At 33.0% G+C, this 19371-nt stretch overlaps 1 protein-coding gene across 1 annotated transcript in view; it reads right to left on the bottom strand.

The window, feature by feature from the left end:
• LOC111377153 (cyclic dof factor 2-like) overlaps nucleotides 1–2937 on the bottom strand; it is a 5076-nt gene extending 2139 nt beyond the window's left edge. The window contains exon 1 of the mRNA XM_023000210.1: nucleotides 2391–2937. Coding sequence (XP_022855978.1) covers nucleotides 2391–2612 — 222 coding nt within the window. The 5' untranslated portion in view covers nucleotides 2613–2937. The remainder of the gene's footprint in view (nucleotides 1–2390) is intronic.
• Between the last annotated feature and the right edge of the window lie 16434 nt (nucleotides 2938–19371).

Genomic DNA, 19371 nt, shown 5'->3' with positions numbered 1-19371 from the left:
AAACCTGTGTTACTAAGAAAGATCTGTTGAAAAGAAAATTGGTCTTTTTCCCTTTTATGGCAAAGAATTACTTGTCGTGTTGTACACAATTCTGTTCTATGTTTCTTTGTGATAAAAAAATGAGATGATTGATTCGTTTTCCTCCTCTTTTTTGAGTGTATCTTGCAGGCAACAAACCCCAATTACATGTCAAGAAATAAGAAACAAACCCAATAAGCCAAGAACGAAATTTTCCATATTACGGGTTTGAATTAATAGAAGAAATAATACCCCAACAAAATTCACATTCTTTAATATGAGAAAAATCTAGAACCAGAAACTATCTGAAACTCACAGAACAGTAATGTCAGATATTTTCCCTACTAGAACCATATTAAGCTATTATATGTAGCAAGAATCACCGACTTCCAAACAACATTTAGTCAACAGGGATTCAAATCGAGCTGCGCCTTCAGATTCCTGATTTTAAGGCTCCAAAGAAAACTTTTACAGTCCAGTTTTTACCAGTTGGAAGCTAAAGATTCTCTAGCATTTTTATCCAAATAATAACTAACCAAGAAATTAACAGCCAAACATTCGAGCCATACAGTATGATATCTTCGCTAGGAAGAAGGTTACAAAACCACTACATATAGAATTAAAAAGAATTGTCGGCATGACTAAGATCGTCAAATCAATAATTCCTAGTCTACACATATGCGACCAATTCACCTTGTTCTAGTTGGTTAAGAATCGTAGTTTTCACAACTGAGCTCAATGGTTCAACGATTTGTTAGGTTTTATGTAACTGATAATTTTGTGAAAAAAAATATCTGAAATAAATATGTTATAAAAGGTCAAGGGCTTAGTTGCAATATTTTACAGTTGAGTTAGGTAGGTTAGGATTCAGTTCGTAATAAGAAAAGAAGAGACGCTGCAATTTCGTCAACTTATCACTAGGACGTTTCTCAAGCAACAAAAACAGAAACCCTGTCGCTCGCCTGTCGCCCATATCTTGTTCAAGCGACAGTAATGTAGGGAAAGCCCTAGTTCACGTTTTTGAAGAGTTTTACGTGACCCAAATTACCTAATTGCCTTCAACTATAAATACTCAATGCCTTGCATGAAATTTTTATGGTTGCTCATTGTATAGCCTCTCCACATTATTCCTTGAAGATTCAAGAACACAATCCATTGGTGAGATCATTCAATTCATTCTTGAATTCATACAATCACATTGGGAAAAAAAAAATCAAATCCATTGAATCCAAAACACACACTTCCTAAACACTCTTAGGAAGGTACTTTCTCAATTGAACTTCAGAGACTACTAAAGACAGAGAGAGGTTAGACTACAAGCGCGGAACAGTACAAGAATTGGTTATTCTCAGTGATTCACTTGGAGGAGACAATTGTTGAATATTGGGAGCTGTTGGTTTCAGTAGGATCTTGGATATCACATAAAGTAGATCGGGAAGTCTAGTTGAGCTGGTTAGACAGCATCTAACTGTAAATCCAAATTGTCTATAGTGAAGGTAACTGGCCTAATCCCGAAGTTTTTACTCAGTTGGGTTTTTCCGTCAACATATCTAGTGTTATTTCCTGTTTTCTTATTACAATCCGCCGTAATTCAACTTAGGATAATTGGGCTATTTGATTAACCATCTAGAAACAATTAAAAAGTAACTTGTTACTTTTAATTGTGTAAATTCCGCACGTAAGATCAAACTTAATTGGTAATGTAGATCTTTTGAGGATTGATACCTCCCTCCCCTCCACTTCCCCTAAAAATACATATAAATGTCCATACAGCAGTACACGTGTCGTAAGCAGGAACTTAAACCAAAACCAAATGATACATTTTATTGTACTCTTTAATAATCCACGAAATCACAATCCACCACGCACACATGTGCTAGTTTCATAAAATTCATCGAAAAAGATTGAGCATAAAACTTATCCATATAGGACAACTGTATTGGACAGGATTAGAATGTAGAATTAACAAGATTTTAACTTCTTTTCACTTCTTCTATAATGTCTGTGTTCAGTGCTGTTCAATACAGCAAACATACCTATATAGTTATAAAATTGATTAATTACCAATAGTTTCTCCGCTTGGGGTGGGGGAGCTCGATAGTTGATCTAAAAATAGCAGAACAACATAATCTAAGCACGTTAAATATTTCATAGATTTAAATCAGAAAACTGAAACTACACTATGTGCATAATTAGACTTGCAATTCTATACTATCACAAAAAACCCTAATCAAAACATTAAAATCAGACCTATCCAGAAGTTAACAAATTCTCAGAAAAAAAAATCAAAAATTAAGATTGACCATTAATTCTTATACCATTTAAAATAAAAGGTCGTTTTTAAAATAAAAAACCATTCTTTTTACCCATACCTTTGTTGATTCTTCCTGTTCTGCTTCTATATCCAAAGTTATATCATCGATTACAGAATTTGATGAACAAGGGTGATCTTGTATTGAACTATCATTGGCAGCAACATCGCAAGATTGAACTGGATCAGTTCCACCTATTTCATCCGCCGCCGCTACAGCAGGCATCTCCGGCAGCTGAATGGTCTTCCCAAACAGCTTTATCGGGTCCTTCGCTTCAAACATTTCTCTATCTTATTTTTCGACAATCAAGAAACCCGTATGCGGTATCTTTACTTAAAAACGGAGTAAAACAAGAAAACAAACACAAAACAAGACTAGAAGTTCAGGGATTAGGAGATCTGACACATAAAAACTCTCTCAGAATGGAGCTTCTCAAGGGGTTCTCGTGTTCTGCGGTGTTGGGAAAGGACTGTTGAATGTTCAGGACAACATGCGTAGCACATCATTAAGGTTAATAGATTAGATACACAGAGCCAGGTCACCAAGAAAATGTGAATTCTCAGCCACAAATTCTAGGTGGGCTTCAAGATCTTTCTCTCATCTTGCCATTCTATTCTGCTACAAGTGGATTATTCGTTTGAAAAATTTGAAATGATTACATTACAGTCGGGATCCCCAACTTATTGAAAATGTACAATGTAGGACCTTAATCTATTATTTTTACATGCTACCCTTGTTTCTTTTTAGAAAAAGAGTTGATTTATAGATAGATAATACATATTGAACTAAACCCTCAACACTATTTAACAAAAAATTATGATGTGAATAAAACTTTAAAAAATCAAGTGCCCCATAATCAAATCAACTTGGACTTTGAATTACTAGGAATCAATTATGAAAAATAATTCCATCGATTGCAATGAATGCAACTTGCATTGCAATTCCATATAAATACAAAATTAAATGATTACAATCTAAGATGAGTTTTGCTAGAGGCCCGGGAATTCCAAGGGGGACACATGTCCTCCCTAGAAATTCTAGGGCTATGTGGTCCGGGACAAGAGGAATTGTCAATAACGAGAATATCTTAATTTTTGCATATTAGAGTTTCAATCATATTGTAACATTAGACACCTAGGAACACTTGAATCTCGGTCGGTGAAAAGTAGAAGTGTCCAACACTACAAGAAAAATATGAAAAAAGAATTTTAAAGTGTAGCTAAGGAAAGAGGTATTATGTACCTACTTTTCTTCTAATGCTTTCCTTCCATGAACTAACCATCCTCTGTGGTCTTCTTCTAGAGTCACATTTAAAGCATGTTTGATGTAGATTTTTTAAAAGAAAGTTTTGTGAAAAGTGACTTTTTGTAGAATGTGTAGGAAAAAATTATAGATTAACATGTAAAGTTATTTTATTGAAAGAATGTGATTAAAATGAGCTTGAAAAAAAATTGAATGTTAAAAAATCTCTACCAAAACAGGAGTTAATTATGCTCAACCAACCCAAGAATCCATGTAACACGGGAGCTATGCAAGGTATAAATTTATCATTTTACATTGAAGTACACCTACTTCCAACAGCAAGTCCAGTATTTTATTTTCAAAAAAACCATATAAAATATAATATAAAATTCTATTTTTTTATTAAAAAAAATTATTTTACCCTATCTTTAATGTTACAAAAAAGAAAAATAAATAAAACAGAAAAAAGTTTAAAGAAAAATACAAAATTGACCAAAACTATCGACTTGCCCCAGTATTTCCCTCCAGATGGACTCTTTTGTTTGTTTGTTTGTTTTATACATATTTTCCATCTGTTATCTATTTAATTAGACATAAGGGTAAAATAATTAACTGGGGACTCAAATATTAGAAGAATAAAGAGCCGAAGATTGATTTTGCCTAAATATTAGTTGGGACCTATTTTCTACATTTCCAATGTGTTGGGGACCTATATTTTTTTGGTTCTTGTTAAACCACTTTAACCTCTCTTTTGTCCCAAAGTCATCAGCTACTACTTTAGCCCGTGTTTGGTAATAATTTTTTATCCAAAAATTAATTTTTGACCGTTATTTCATTATTTCAATTGTTATTTTTGACTTTTTCACTAATAGATAGGAATCACTTTTTTTTTAACGGTCAAAAAATTAATTCTCATAATCACTATTGAACAGATCCTTAAAAGTCACCAAGCCTTTTGGTGGGGTCCAATTCAATTTTTAATTTTGTTTCTTTGTTTGGTGGTTGATTTGTGGATAACAATGCAAGCTGGGAAAGTGCAAAACTGTGTTTCGCTTTCAGAGTTCAAACTTACCTATCAAAGTTGTACTACTTATGGTGCACAGTCTACATAGGTATATATCCATACTGCCAAGTGTTAAAAGCCTAATTTGTCTTTAAATTTGTATAAACGATCGCAAATAGTTCTTAGATTTTAAAATGTCAACATTTAGATTCCGTTTGGGAGTGATTTTGAGAATTGATTTTTTGATCGTTAAGAGAAAAGTGGGATTTATCTGTGAGAGAAGAAGTCAAATATGACGACTGGAATAGCAAAATAACGGTCAAAAAATCAATTTTTTAAATGAAAAAGTCGCTCTCAAACAAGCCCTTAATCATTTTTCTTTAATTTAAATTTTACAATGTTTACTCTATTAGTCACTAAAATCAAATTTGTCTGTAAAAGTTAATAGGGATACTGATTTGCACCACCAATATGATCACGTGACATATAATATTCAATCAAGAACAACTTTGTTCCTAAAAATTGCCCTTAAGTTGGAAATTGACGTCCTTAGTTATGTTACATAAACATAACGTGAGTCAAATTAGACTAGTTGAAAAGAAGTTCTAGAGATATAGACCGACAAATGTGGGTTGGAAGAACTTTCCACTATTTTCATTCAAAGGTGATAATTAATAATCAAAAAAGTATAAATGTGTAAAGACTAGATTCATGTGATGATAATATTCATGAATATTTTATGGGAAAAAAAACGATATATACAGTATCCAACCTTACTAACGAGGCTATATAATTAGGACATGTGTCCACCTTGTTCCTATATTCCAAGAGAGAATATAGGGGAAATTATGAATAGCATTGCTACAATCATTGCGTGTCCTCACACACACGTAAGCACTCCTAACAACATTGGTCATTGCGTAACAAAGATAAATTATAACTCGTTGTACATAGATCTCGACTAGCTATCTCTCGATGTGCACGAATGTTCCATATTGAGGTTCGAAAAAAGGAGGTCAACCACCTTATTACTCAATTCTTACGTGGGGAGACACTATCTTTCAAACACTTCCCCGTTTCCTCTACTGAATTGTTTCTTCTCCAATGGACATCAATTACTGGTAGGAAGTGGAATTGATTATCAAAATCATATCGGTTTCAAACTTATTATTCATTAGTAGCTCTATTCATTGATATTCAACTATTCCTACTAAGAGTATCTTCAAGAAATTCTATTTATAAAAAGCATACTATGTATGATAAAGAGTATCTTTAAATTTAGAAAGTAAATTTTTTTTTTTTTTTTACTCCAACAATGATCTCTATATTAGATTCTTAGACTATACATTTTTCCATTTTTTTTGGAGAAATATTTATTGATTTCTCATCATATTTTATTTATATATTGTATATATCAATGATCAATCAATTCAAAACTATAATTAGAATAATTTAATGAGTCAAGTATTGAAAGTTGTAACTTATTAATTGCAATCACTATAAAGTAAGACTGGAGAGTGTATTTCTTGAAGCTTATTTTAAGCATTATTTCTCTAAATTAAAGTATTTTGTATTTAGAGTCTCTTATGCACAATATAAAGTCCTCTCGAAGCATATTCACTGGAAATGAGCTCTCTCAGCTTCGATTGAAGCATTGATGGTCATTTGCATGCCCCAAAATGCAATGCTTGTGCTTATCACTCTGAATGGCAATTTTAGCTTAATGATTGTCACCATGCCATTCGTTAATGCCTAGCCCAAGCAAGGCCATCCGTTATTCCATGGCTAATTAAAAGTGCCTTCATATCATACACATTCCAACAATCTTGAAAGCTTACCATATTTGTCCATCTATGTATCGTCGTCCCATGATCTCTTTTCTATCCAACAATCTCGACAAGACCAAAGTACTGTCCTGATAGCTCATTTGTCCTAAAGGTATTACCATATCCTCATCATAATCCCCTGAGCATAATAATACTCTATTACCAACCTTAAGCCTCCTTCGAGGTGCCCAAAAAGGCTAAGAAGGCCCTATATCGGATGGCTTCCTCACCCCATAGGAGTACTTTATCCATTCACAAAAGTAGCTACAATAGGCCCTTGATTGCCCCCACAACCCCTAAAGATTGTATATTTTTGCAATGTTTTAAAAATCGACCCGAAAAATATGAAGGGTCAATGGTCAAAATGTGCAACTGGGGTCGAACCGAGATCGAACCAAATACAATAAATACATACAAAACTAATAAAATACTATGACAACAATATATATATTTTTTTAATTTTCATATTAATAATTTGTTAATTAGATTCATTATTATATAATTTGTTAACATTTTTGTAATGCCACTATCCCTCATTGGAAGTTATGAAACTATTGGAGAGAAGTGTATCTATAAAATATATTATCCCATATTGGAAGTTTATAAAACCATTTGAGAGAGATGCATCTATAAAGGAGGATTTCATTCAATATTTCTCTATGGACCTTTGAACTGTTGTTTATGAGGCCCATTCATGAAATTGAAATTTTTTAAATTTAAAAAAAAAAAGGGAAAACCACAAAATCGTGACCGGTTCATTGGTTTAAGGTTAAATCGGTCGGTTCGATGGGTTTTTAAGCAGTTCAATCATAAGCGGTTAATTGAGTATGATTGACCCAATTTTTGGCCAGATTCTACACGTTGAACCAACGGGGCCGGGCCGATTTTGATAACATTGATATTGTGTGAATGAAAATCCACAGGTTGCCCTGACTAGATGGAAGCATTGGAGAGCTAACTACATTTTCAAAAAGCATGCTCCATTATATAAGATTGAGCAAGAAAAATCCAAGTGACACCAATAGAGATCTTCTGGCTGAGGAATAATAATTTTTATATTTGATGTTATCAGCCTCCAAATGATGTTCCGTTTGATTCCTAGTGAAACTTACATACTCAATATGAAGTCTAAAAAGTTTCAGCTCCAGAGGATATCCGATCATTAAGATATTGCCTTTACAATATTCCAAAATTGTTACAATTCCATTGCATGATACTATCACCTTCAGCCCCCATGTTTTCCTAACTAGACGGACTCTAATTGTCATCTGCCTTGATGGAAAGCATCATAATTCCTCAACCAAGCTCTCCATACTATGGATCTCCAAAACTCCTTGCCGAAGTCATTTTTTCATCACACGAATTCATTGCCATTACGATCACTTTTCCTTTTGATCTTCTGAAAAGCCTTGGACCGTTGGATTGAGATTGTGATCAATGGCTAGTGATGGGGCTATTTAAGTGACCCTTAGTCACCCCCATTATATTACTTCTCCATTCCCTTGTCATCTCAGTTGGTTTGTAGGTTCTTCTTCTTCTTCTCTCTGTCTATTCTTCTTCCAAACATTCAGTAAACACTGAGTGTGTTGAGAGAGAGAGTAATTTTTTTGTGGCTTCCTTTAAATCAATTATGGGTTAGCACCTGAATTTGGATTGGGGGTTGAGTGGCCATATAGACGGGCATAATTTTAGAGTTTGAGCCCTGGTGTGATTTCTTCACTTTGATGCCTAGCAAGTGTATTATTCTTAAATCAATAAAAGAGATTAGTTTTTCCTTATGCACTTTGTTTCATATTCTTGGGTTTAATGTACTTTGGTTCGATTAATAGTGTAACAGTATCACTGCAAGACAACCCAAAGCCATCACCACCTACTCGCCATCATTAACCAAGACTCAATAACATCAATTATCCTATTATGGTTTCAACTTATAGCCTTCAAATGGAATTCAATTATGAATTATTCTTGTTGTACGATCAGGTTTGACAATCTTAATTGACAATGTACTCTGGGACTCACGATTTTTTTATTCAGTGTGAGCCCCCTCTCATGTGTCTAATTGTCAACCGGGGTTGTCAATCCCGATTGTACACATAGCAGAACTGTTCAATTATATACATGATCATGCTATATATTTGATTTTGAACATATTGTCTAGTCCAATGCACTTTAAATTAACTAGCATCATTACTCAAAAAACACTTCTTGTGAGCAACGTGCCAACCTTTCTTTATTGAATTTCTTGATTAAAAATAAGTTATGTCAAATTGTGCTTCTTTACATAATCATCTAACTTATAGTAAGCGATCGATAGCACTTAAATGCTTGCTTTAAAACATATTTATATTATATAATTAATCACATTTATTTGCAATAAGAATATATCGTTAGATTGCAAATAAATTTAGCATTTAGGGCATTATTCCACCACCACGAAGCCGTGTGCATTAAGGATAAGTTTTTATGTCTATCAGTCATGTACCTGTAAGGCAAGCAACCATTATATACTCATGAACAGACGAGGCATCTAGCCCACCTCTAGAGTACTTGGTGTCAGTTTATGGGATCTACAAAAAGTAATATGGCTACTGATACACATATAGCCAATTTGACCCTCTTGATACACGACATGATAGTGACCACTACTTTATCATCACATGGCAAATATCCTACGTGGTCATTTGGACAAGAACGAGTACACGTATGCCTTAATCAAGTAGCATTGATATGGAGATAGTGGCCAACACATTTACTACAGTTAGACAAGGTCAATTTTTGCTCGACTATGGAGGGAGGTAGTAGTAACTCATTTCATTATCTACACGTCGAAAGAGATAACAGCTAATATTTCTATATTCATAATCCATTGATGCAGTCAGCACTCTTAAATGCATAGTAATTCAATAAGTCATTTTTTATTAATGAGATATTTCATATGTAGAATACATTTTGTAACAAAATTTCAACGAAAAATGTAGTTAAAAAACAAGAAATTTTTTGAATTTACGTATAACATCATTTTATTGAAAAATATTTGATTAAAAAAATAAATAAAAATGTATTTTAAAAATAATAGAATGAGCTTTAAAAAATATATAATTTAAAACATAAAATCAATATTTATCTGTACAACATCAACAAATTAACACCCCCGTCCGCCCCCCCGGCAATCCCCTCAATAAATAAAAAGAACTTCTAAAATACAATATGCAATTAAAGATATCAATCTAAATCCATGTTTCCGGGTTGCAACCCGTTTCTATTCTCACTTCCTGGATTGCTCTCGGAACCGGAGCCTGACTCCTCGGGTCCGGACCCGACATTTGTATACGAACCCGCGTCCCTCCTGCTGCCACCACGTCCAAAGAACACGTGAATTCTCACTCCTCCCCCTTCTATCCTTTGCCGCTCCTCCTCTTCGCTACCAGTTTCTTTCTTCTCCTCGACCGGCATATTGTAACGACAAACCGGGCATGACCCGTTGACCCGCAACCACTTGTCAATACAATCCGAATGGAATTTGTGCTTACACGGCATCTCTTTGACCTCACCATTCAATTCAAATTCTGTTAAGCAAATCGGACACTCTGAACCCGGTTCCGTTATTTTCACCGCTGGCATGGCTTCAATAGATGCTTTTGAAGCCGGCAACGGCCCTTCCTTCCGGGGCATGCCACTGAGGAACGACTCGACGGCGAGGGAACCTTCGATCATGGTTAAGGATCCAGTGGCTTGGTTTACGAACACAACCACATCGCGCGGCTGTTGGGACGACGGTGTCGAGGCGGAAGCCATGCGTAGAATCCATGGAAAAAGGAAGGCTGTGGCCCCACCCGTGCTTAAATCTTCGAGAGACGGCGGCACTGGAGATGAGCCTGATCTCAGCTCTGATTCCGATGAAGCCATTTTCAATTTCTGCTTTAGCTCGGGGGGGAGGCTTACGGTTGGATTATTAGCTGGAATGAAAAATAATCTTGAAGTGAATAAGCGGCGGTAGTGGTGGATGGCGGTATATATGTGTATAATATATGTGGACGTGGAGGGTGGCGCTGGAAAGTTGTGGAAGGATCTAGAAATTAGTTTTTTATATTAAACTAATTAATTAATTAATCGTTGAAGATATTTCTAGAAGGTCAACTTTTTGCAACTTTGACTTTTAGAGTGGTTTTAATTTTAATTTTAATTTTAATTTAGTCGTGTCCTTCGGCTCACGTGAAGAAGTACTGGAAGCATCTGGTAAGTTCTATTACTAATGAGAAAGTTTTGATTATTGTCTTTGAATTGAAGCCAGTTGTTTCAGTAATGAAGTCCAAATGCACTTTCGATGAGTAAATCTTGCGCTAAAGTAATTCCAGCTTAAATTTTGATACATAAATATTCGAAAAATTGATAGCCTTATATATTAATTTAGCATACTAAACCACATTAAAAATGAAACATTTTGATATATATATATACAAATGCACTTTCGATGAGTAAATCTTGCGCTAAAGTAATTCCAGCTTAAATTTTGATACATAAATATTCGAAAAATTGATAGCCTTATATATTAATTTAGCATACTAAACCACATTAAAAATGAAACATTTTGATATATATATATACAAATGCACTTTCGATGAGTAAATCTTGCGCTAAAGTAATTCCAGCTTAAATTTTGATACATAAATATTCGAAAAATTGATAGCCTTATATATTAATTTAGCATACTAAACCACATTAAAAATGAAACATTTTGATATATATATATATATATATATATTATTTATTTATTTATTTATTTATTTTCAAAATTACTTATAATATATATCAAGGATTATGTATTTACTGTTTCTTATTTTTCAAGTCTATAGTCTACTTATCTGAAAATATGTATTAATTTGCTTTATACTTTGAAATGCATATATCACATTTGATTTTTACATTTTTTTTGCTAAGAAGTAATTATTTAAAGATACAATGCTTGAAATGCTTCTTTTGAACAAATAGTTGACCAAACACAACTATTATCTAAATTATGATCCTTTTCGATGGGAGTATTTAGTATCCCTTAAATCATCTATTAATCAGTAGACTATTCTATCATCATATTATTTTCACTAGGATAATTCAAAAAGTGCTCAACATCCATCATATTTTTGTAAAATTGACTAAAATAGCTTGATGATTTCAGCAATCGATCGATAAGTCAATAAATTATTTATTTATAAATTAATTAATAGTCGCTGTACAATAATAATTTTTTTAGATCTCAACATTATAATTTTATAGACGTTTTCTTTGCATGTGGAAATTTGACAAGCAACACAATCAATTCTAAATATGTACACTTTTATTTTTTAAATTTTTCCCCAAAACATTATTTTTGTATTATTTTAAAAAAATTTATAATACATTTTGCAACATAATGTTTTATTTTATGTTACACACGTTTAGTCCTATTTTTCGTCCACTACTACTATCATCGTCACCACTTATAACTTGTATAACATGTATTTTGCCGCCTATTTCTAGCGTCATCACGATCATCGTCATCATTACCACTTGTAACCTTCAATGTTGCACTGACACTGTATCCATCGATTTTAAAATTTGTTAAACCACTTTTGCAATTTTCACTTGTAACATTCATTGTTATATCAACGTCAATTATGTTGTCACCGCAAACAATCAAAACCAATATCAGATTGTAATACATGCATAAAATTAGAGGAAGGAGAATATATGTGCCACCATCACCAATATTGAATGGTTCTAGCTTCCCAACATTGAATTCAAATTCCATTATATGTAATATTCATGCTATTACTATTGGTCAAATTATTGCTATTTCAATATTCAACATATGAGGTGGCGCTTCTATTTGTTGCTTTGAAACAATACTTTTTACTCTCTTTTTCTTTGTTTTGCCATCTGCTTGTTTCTTTGCGACAACACATCTTACTTTATTTTTTCATCCTATTTACTTTTTTCTTTTAACCACGTTACTTTTCTTGTTGGTATGACAGATTTCATGCTATTTTAGTTTTCAACATGTGAAGTGCCCTCTTCTACTTATTGCTTTGCAACAACATTTTTTTTTCTTCTTTACCAAGATATTCCTTTTCATTTGAAATGATTGAGGAGAGAAGGCACGTCAGGCTCATCTAGTGAAAGTCAAATATGATTTTCTTTATTTCACCATCCTAGATAAAACTCGAAGCCAGGTCACTAATCTGATAAAACTTCGCTAACATCACTTGAAACAATTGAAGCCCATAAACAGTTAAACGATTAAATTAATTGTTAGATTTGAATACCCAATAAATTCAAGCGATAGTGATAAAACCGATGTCGAAAATTTTATCAACACCGAAGTGACATCTCTACTTGGAAACAATTAATACACCTTTGGAGGGCCTAAGTTTGAGTTAGGTCGATAGTTTGAATGATGTTTGGATTTGGTTATTGTTAGCCCATTTACTTGGTCCATTTGAAGATATTTGTCTTGGCCCAATATGTAACCTAATGTTTAGCCTATATACATTCGCTATCCAGCCATATTTTGAGTGTGCATGTGTGTGCAATGAAGAGAGAAAACCATACAAGAAACATTAGGGATGGCAAAAAAATCTGTCAAACTCGATACTCATAGGGCCCACCTCGAATAGAGTTATGAATACCCACTTAATCAGCTATTTGGGTCGGGGACGAGATGGGAGAATTCGCCCAGTGCGGGTCCCACCCCGTTAATCTTTTTTTTTTTTTTAAAGAATTCAATACTTTAAATAGAAAACTCCATGAAATTTCATTAGTTTTAATAGAAGATTGCAATTAAGATTATATAAGGAATGTGACAAACAATAATTACCAAATATATTTGAATAAATTAACTTTTAAAAATAAATTAATTAATTAAAATTTTTAACAAACATATTATTGTCTCACTTTAATGAATGGGGACAATAAAATGAATTATTAAAAGCTAAAAAAAATAAATTAAATGGGTGCTAAACGAGGGCAAGGGCTCTGCCTGCGCCACCTTGCCTTAAAATGGTTACAAGATGGGTATGGAGCAAAAAATTACCCGAGGGGATGGAGGTTGCCTCGACCCCAACCCGCCACGCATCGCTCTGTTACCATCAGTAAGAGATGTTGCCACTTTCTTTGCTTTGGAGACTATTTCCTCTAGTGTTTTCTTCTTACTCAAATACCATCACCAAGTGTCTTTGTGGGGGTAAAACTGAAGCAGTCAGGGTGTTAGAGTTGTTGGATCGAGCCGGTCGATTGGTAAGTGTTTTGGTTTGATTTTCAAGCTTGGAATCAAGATTTCTTGAAGAGTTTTCACAACATTAACAAAATGTGTAGCAATAAATTTATTAAATATTGCAGTTTCAATCTTATCCATTTATAATCAGCCACTCACACACACTTGAGATAATTTCCAAATGTAGTGGCATAGACAACCCTTGAACAAGAAAAACCCAATAGCAATGAAAATGATAGAAAGATTTCTTACTTCGTACTGGAGCTTTATATATAGTACTAGTTTTATGCCGGTGCAATGCAGGGAAATGCGTTTATTTTAAAGTAATGTTCGCGTATTTTGTGTTAAATATTGACAAAAGATATGTGCGTTAGATGAGGTTGTGCGGGAGCAAAGAGACTATTTCACTGCTCTACAACGAAGTTAGAGAAAAGAACAAAATGTAAATAACTTGCAATTATCTAAGTTCTCAAGTGTTCTCACACAAATTTCAATAAAAGATGTTATACAATATCATGCTGCCAAAAAATACGATGATATCAAGTCTTCTCGCTTTAGCATTACGAATTATATCTAGATTAATCTATTCAATATTTAATAATGTAGTCTATAATGCATCTTATATGATGGAGAATGAGTCAACTAATGGCCTTTCAAAGTAACTTAAATTCCGAAAAATTAAAAAATTGTTGAATAGATCTTGTATAGCACCTATAACTCTTGCAAGATTTAGACTACCATCAACATGTCTTTCTTGGATAAACACTGGCTTTTAAAATTCTCTTTCAACCTCAAGCTCAGGCTTGTAGTCTGTTGAAAGATTTTGTGCCTGCACAAAATACCACCATACAAATATGATCACAAATGATTCACCTCAAACTAAAAAGAGCATCAACAAATCTCTCGGTGACATGCGTGTCGAAATTGAACTTTTTGAAAACCATAGTAGAAGAAACTCTTGGAAAATGTAAATTTCCTTGTTAACTATTTCATTTCTTAATAGAGATAGATTATGGTAAAAAAAATATGATTCAGCTTGTTATTTTCTTACAAGTGATTTAATATTATTTTGTTAACTTTTGAACGAAGAAAACAGAAAACATCAAATATGTGTTGGAAAATATATCATACCACGAGATATAGGACCAAAAAACACTCACTAAAAGTTCATATAAATTCTAATAATGTCAAGAAATGTTGGTCATTAATGGCATGATTATAATTTATATATTTCAAAATTTCCAAGAAAAAGAAAAAAAAAAAAAAGCCACTTACATGACATATTTACAAAAGACTTGGCCAGAAAACTGAAAACTCCTAATGAGAGAAGTACAATTCTCGAAACAAATGAGCTCAGTGCTTATGAACACAATAGACCTGACCACTCTTTGTGATTGGAGAATGGTAGGCTCTTCTAAACGAGAGGGGATAATTTTAGAAAAGAAATGAAATCAAAATTACCTGCCAAGAATCATAGGTGGCATTGAGAATGAATATTGGGGTTTCAATGTTGGCAATTAAATTATGAGGAAAGAAGCGTTGAGAAGGAAAAAGGCAGTAAAGTGGAAATGCTAAAATTTTATATGATTTGTGTGAATCAATAGGAAAAATAAAAAATACGAAAAGAGGAATAAGGATACTTTACCTAATTTGGATCTATGTGGTCGATAAAAGCGCTTGATAGCTTTGTTTTAGAACCCTGCAAGTTAATTATACCAGTAAAAAAAATCTCTAAGAGTTCTACAAATCTATTATGGCTATTATAAAAATAGATACAAAAGTTGTTTTCAAAGTCGCAAGAATGTCAAAGTTGAATGGGAGATGACTAAGGAATTAAAGATTTCAAAATTATGTGGGTATATCAATACTTGCCTTTTACATCTAGAAGAGGCCAGGTGCTGTCGTCATAACCCTGAGATAGAGCTCAGCATACAAGAGCAAATCTCAAAAGGAAAAAAACAAAAAAAGGGAAATTCAATCATGAATTAAAGGTTCATCAACCGCTTGTTTGCTTCAACTATCAAAGATGCAATTAGCTTAATGCATACCACAATTTCATGAAAGAGAAACTCAAACCATAAGTTTCAATTATTCATTTAAAAATGATTACAACAAAGAACAAAGCACAAATTATTCAACCAACATATAATCCGTGAGAAACAAAGAAGAGCACTCACAATATTTGTTTGGTTCCAAAGAAGTAGACAAACACTTTTTCCAATTAGTCAAGTGACCTCATTTATCTAGTTGACTCGCAATATCAAAAGAGAGAGTGGTGAGTCAGACAATTGCACCATGACATCATGTTCTAAACATGTTGCAATAGCTAAAATTAGTGTGATTGTATAGAAATAGTATACAGCCTATCCTAGGGTCAGTCATAAATACTTTTTGAGGCTTACATCTCATGCCTCATGCAACTAAAGTGTTTGCTCATTTGTCTTGCCTTTTAATTTTATGGCTAGATTTAGCCTTTTGGACCATTTTTTTACATCCTACAACGTTTTATTTCTTTCTCAATTTTCGGCCTATACATAGATGAAGGAAAATGGAAAGTAAGAAAAAAAATGCTAATGTTTAAGAAAGCAACGGAGAAATCAAATAAAGAACTTGCTAGCAGTGATATATAGGAACATTTTGGTTCTTACTACTTTTGGTAGATTATAAATTTCTTATGTTATTACGCTCTGCAAATTTATTTATTTGTTACCATAGTGATATATTTTATGTTTGTTTACAAGTTAAGAGTTTTAATTTTGTTATGTTTTATTATGGATTTTTAAAGATAATTTATGGTTTACTATGAATATATTTTGTAATTTTATATTCTCTTAAATATTTTATTAGTTTGTTATAAAGTTCACACCTCTACAGGGCTCTAGGCACCTTGTTGTACATAACTATAAAACATTGATACCCGATTATAGCTTTTAAAAATTGAGCAAAACCATATCATACTTCCATTAATTATAAGCAAATATAACCCGTAAGAATTAAAACAGAAATTGTTGGCCAATTCAATATGAAAAATATGAAATAAAATCCTCTAATTTTCATCTCCATCAAAATCAAACTGATAAACCAATGCAAGCAGGTAAGAAATTTGTTTTCTACATCTAGATCCATCAAGGAATATTACCCTAAAGAATAACAAATCAGGAACGTAGAGTAGCACTTTTCCATTTTAATGACAAACTTAAGCACCGGTACCTATATTATTATACTTTTAAATATCCATAAAGTTATGGTACATACCGTGGTAGTTCAATTGTAGACAAAAATTACTCGGACGTGCGCAAACTACATGGGCACCCAAATATCATTTTGTCAATTTTTTTTAATGGAAACATATGTTATTTCTTACATTTTTCAACTTTGAGGACACATGCTTCTACGAATTAGAAAATTGCTATTTTGTTCCTTCCTTTACTAAAAATATTATTTATATTTCATGTCTGGACATGAATGATTTTTCAATTAATATTAAGAGCAATCGTTGTTCTTTTTATAAAGATGAGATCTTTTATGGTTGTGATGTATTGCAAAATGTGATTTTTATTCTTGATACTGAGTCATCTATTATGAGTATAGAAAATAAAAGGCATAAAGATGATGACCTAAATAATACTTATCTCTGACATTGTAGATTGGGTTAATTAACGAGAAACACATTTCTAAGTTAAATAAAGATGGATACTTAGGATCAACTAATTTGGAATCATTTGACAAATGTAAGTCGTGCTTATTAGTAAGATGACCAAATTTTCTTTTATCGGAAAAAGAAGAAAGAGCTACGAAGCTATTGGGTCTAATGCACACTGATGTATGTGGACCCATGACAATCACCACTAGAGGTGGTCTTTCTCACTTCATTATATTTACTGATGACTATTCTAGATATGATTATGTATATCTGATGAAGTTCAAACATGAAGCATTTGAAAAGTTCAAGGAATTCAAACTTGAAGTAGAGAAACAAACAGGTAAATATATTCTCACACTGAGACCAGATCGAAGTAGAGAATATTTGAAGGGAGAATTTGTAAAAGAAAATGAGATTATCTTGCAGTGGACTCCGTCATATACACCATAACATAATGGTGCGAAAGAATCGTATATTGTTAGATATGGTGCGATCAATGATGAGCCATGCAAACATTCAAAAATCATTTTGGAATCATACACTAATTGCTATGTGCTACACACTAAATTGTGTCACATCTGAATCATTCGACAAAACTCCATACGAGTTGTAGAGAGGAAAAAGACCCAACTTATCTTATATGAAAGTTCGGGGCTATGATGCTTATTTGAAGTGTAATGAAACGAATAAGCTTGACACTAAATACGATAAATGCATATTTGTGGATATCCAAAATAAACAATTGGATATCAATTCTATAATCCCATTGAGAAGAAGGTGTTGATCTCAAAGCATGCCATATTCTTAGAAAAAGAGTTTATTCTAGGAGAGTGTGAGCAAATTAGAACTTGAAGAAGTTCATGGATTCACTAATATTGTTGACCAATTAGATGAACCTGAGTCTGATCACATACTTGCTTAGGGACAGGCTCTCGATCAAGATGTAGAGATTCCTGAAGACGCTCCAACTCAACGTAAATCAAGTAGGACCACTCAACCCTCAGAAGGTATGAATTCACGATTACTAATAAAATATTATTAGTAGAAGATGATGAACCTATTAATTACGTAGATGTGAAGTCAAGTGTTGACTTAAAGATATGGCAAGAGGTCATTGAATTCGAAATGAACTCAATGTATGAGAACAAGGTTTGAACCTTGGTTGACTTTCTTGATGGGATAAGACCCATAGGTTGTAAATGGATTTACAAGAAAAAGTTCGATATGGATGGGAACATCTTTACATACAAAGTAAGGCTAGTTGCAAAAGGTGACACAGTCATGCTGAAGTCCATTTGGATTTTGCTTGCAATTGTTGTATATCATGATTATGAGATATGACAAATAGATGTCAAGATTGCTTTCCTTAATGTAAACTTACAAGAGGAAGCATACATGACACAGCCAGGATGTTTTAAATCTAAAGAAGCCAACAATGTATGTAAACCCAATCGATCAATTTTTATATCAAAGCGAACCTCTAGGAGCTGAAATCTTCGTTTCAATGAGACAATAAATATTAAATAATAAAGTCTGTAACTTCAAGTTTCAGTAATTTGTTAATCACAATGAGTTGTGACTGTGAGATACAAATTACGTATGATTGGATCTTAAATAATCCATATTCGTAAGTAATAACGAGATACAGATAGATCACCACCTATGATATTTTTTACTTGTGAAGTTAGTAGCTAAAGTATGGTGAAACTTAAATGAACACGTGAATATTTTGTCATAAAACAAAACATTGGAGATCGGCCGAGAGATTTTACGTGGATAACTATCTAAGTATCAGTGGTTAATCTCCAACGTTTGATAGTGAAATTGGTCATTTGACTTTAGATCATCATAATACCTTATATGAGGACAATCATACTTTGGCGGTGTTGGATATTGCTCTACTAAATGCCACTAATACGACAGTGCTTGGGTATGTTAAGAATCATATGAAAGTTGTAAATGACCAATAAAGGATTTCTCACTCTTAGATAGTAGAAGATTATGATCTACATTTCATTCAATTGAGTTCATAACGAAATCTCTGGCTAAGGTATACTCAGAAGTCGAAAATGAGTTTTCAA

Source organism: Olea europaea, unplaced genomic scaffold, assembly GCF_002742605.1.
Source record: "Olea europaea var. sylvestris unplaced genomic scaffold, O_europaea_v1 scaffold1611, whole genome shotgun sequence".
NCBI lineage: Eukaryota > Viridiplantae > Streptophyta > Magnoliopsida > Lamiales > Oleaceae > Olea > Olea europaea.
Note: the sequence above shows the minus strand (reverse complement) of the source record. Positions and strands in the feature narration are given on the sequence as shown.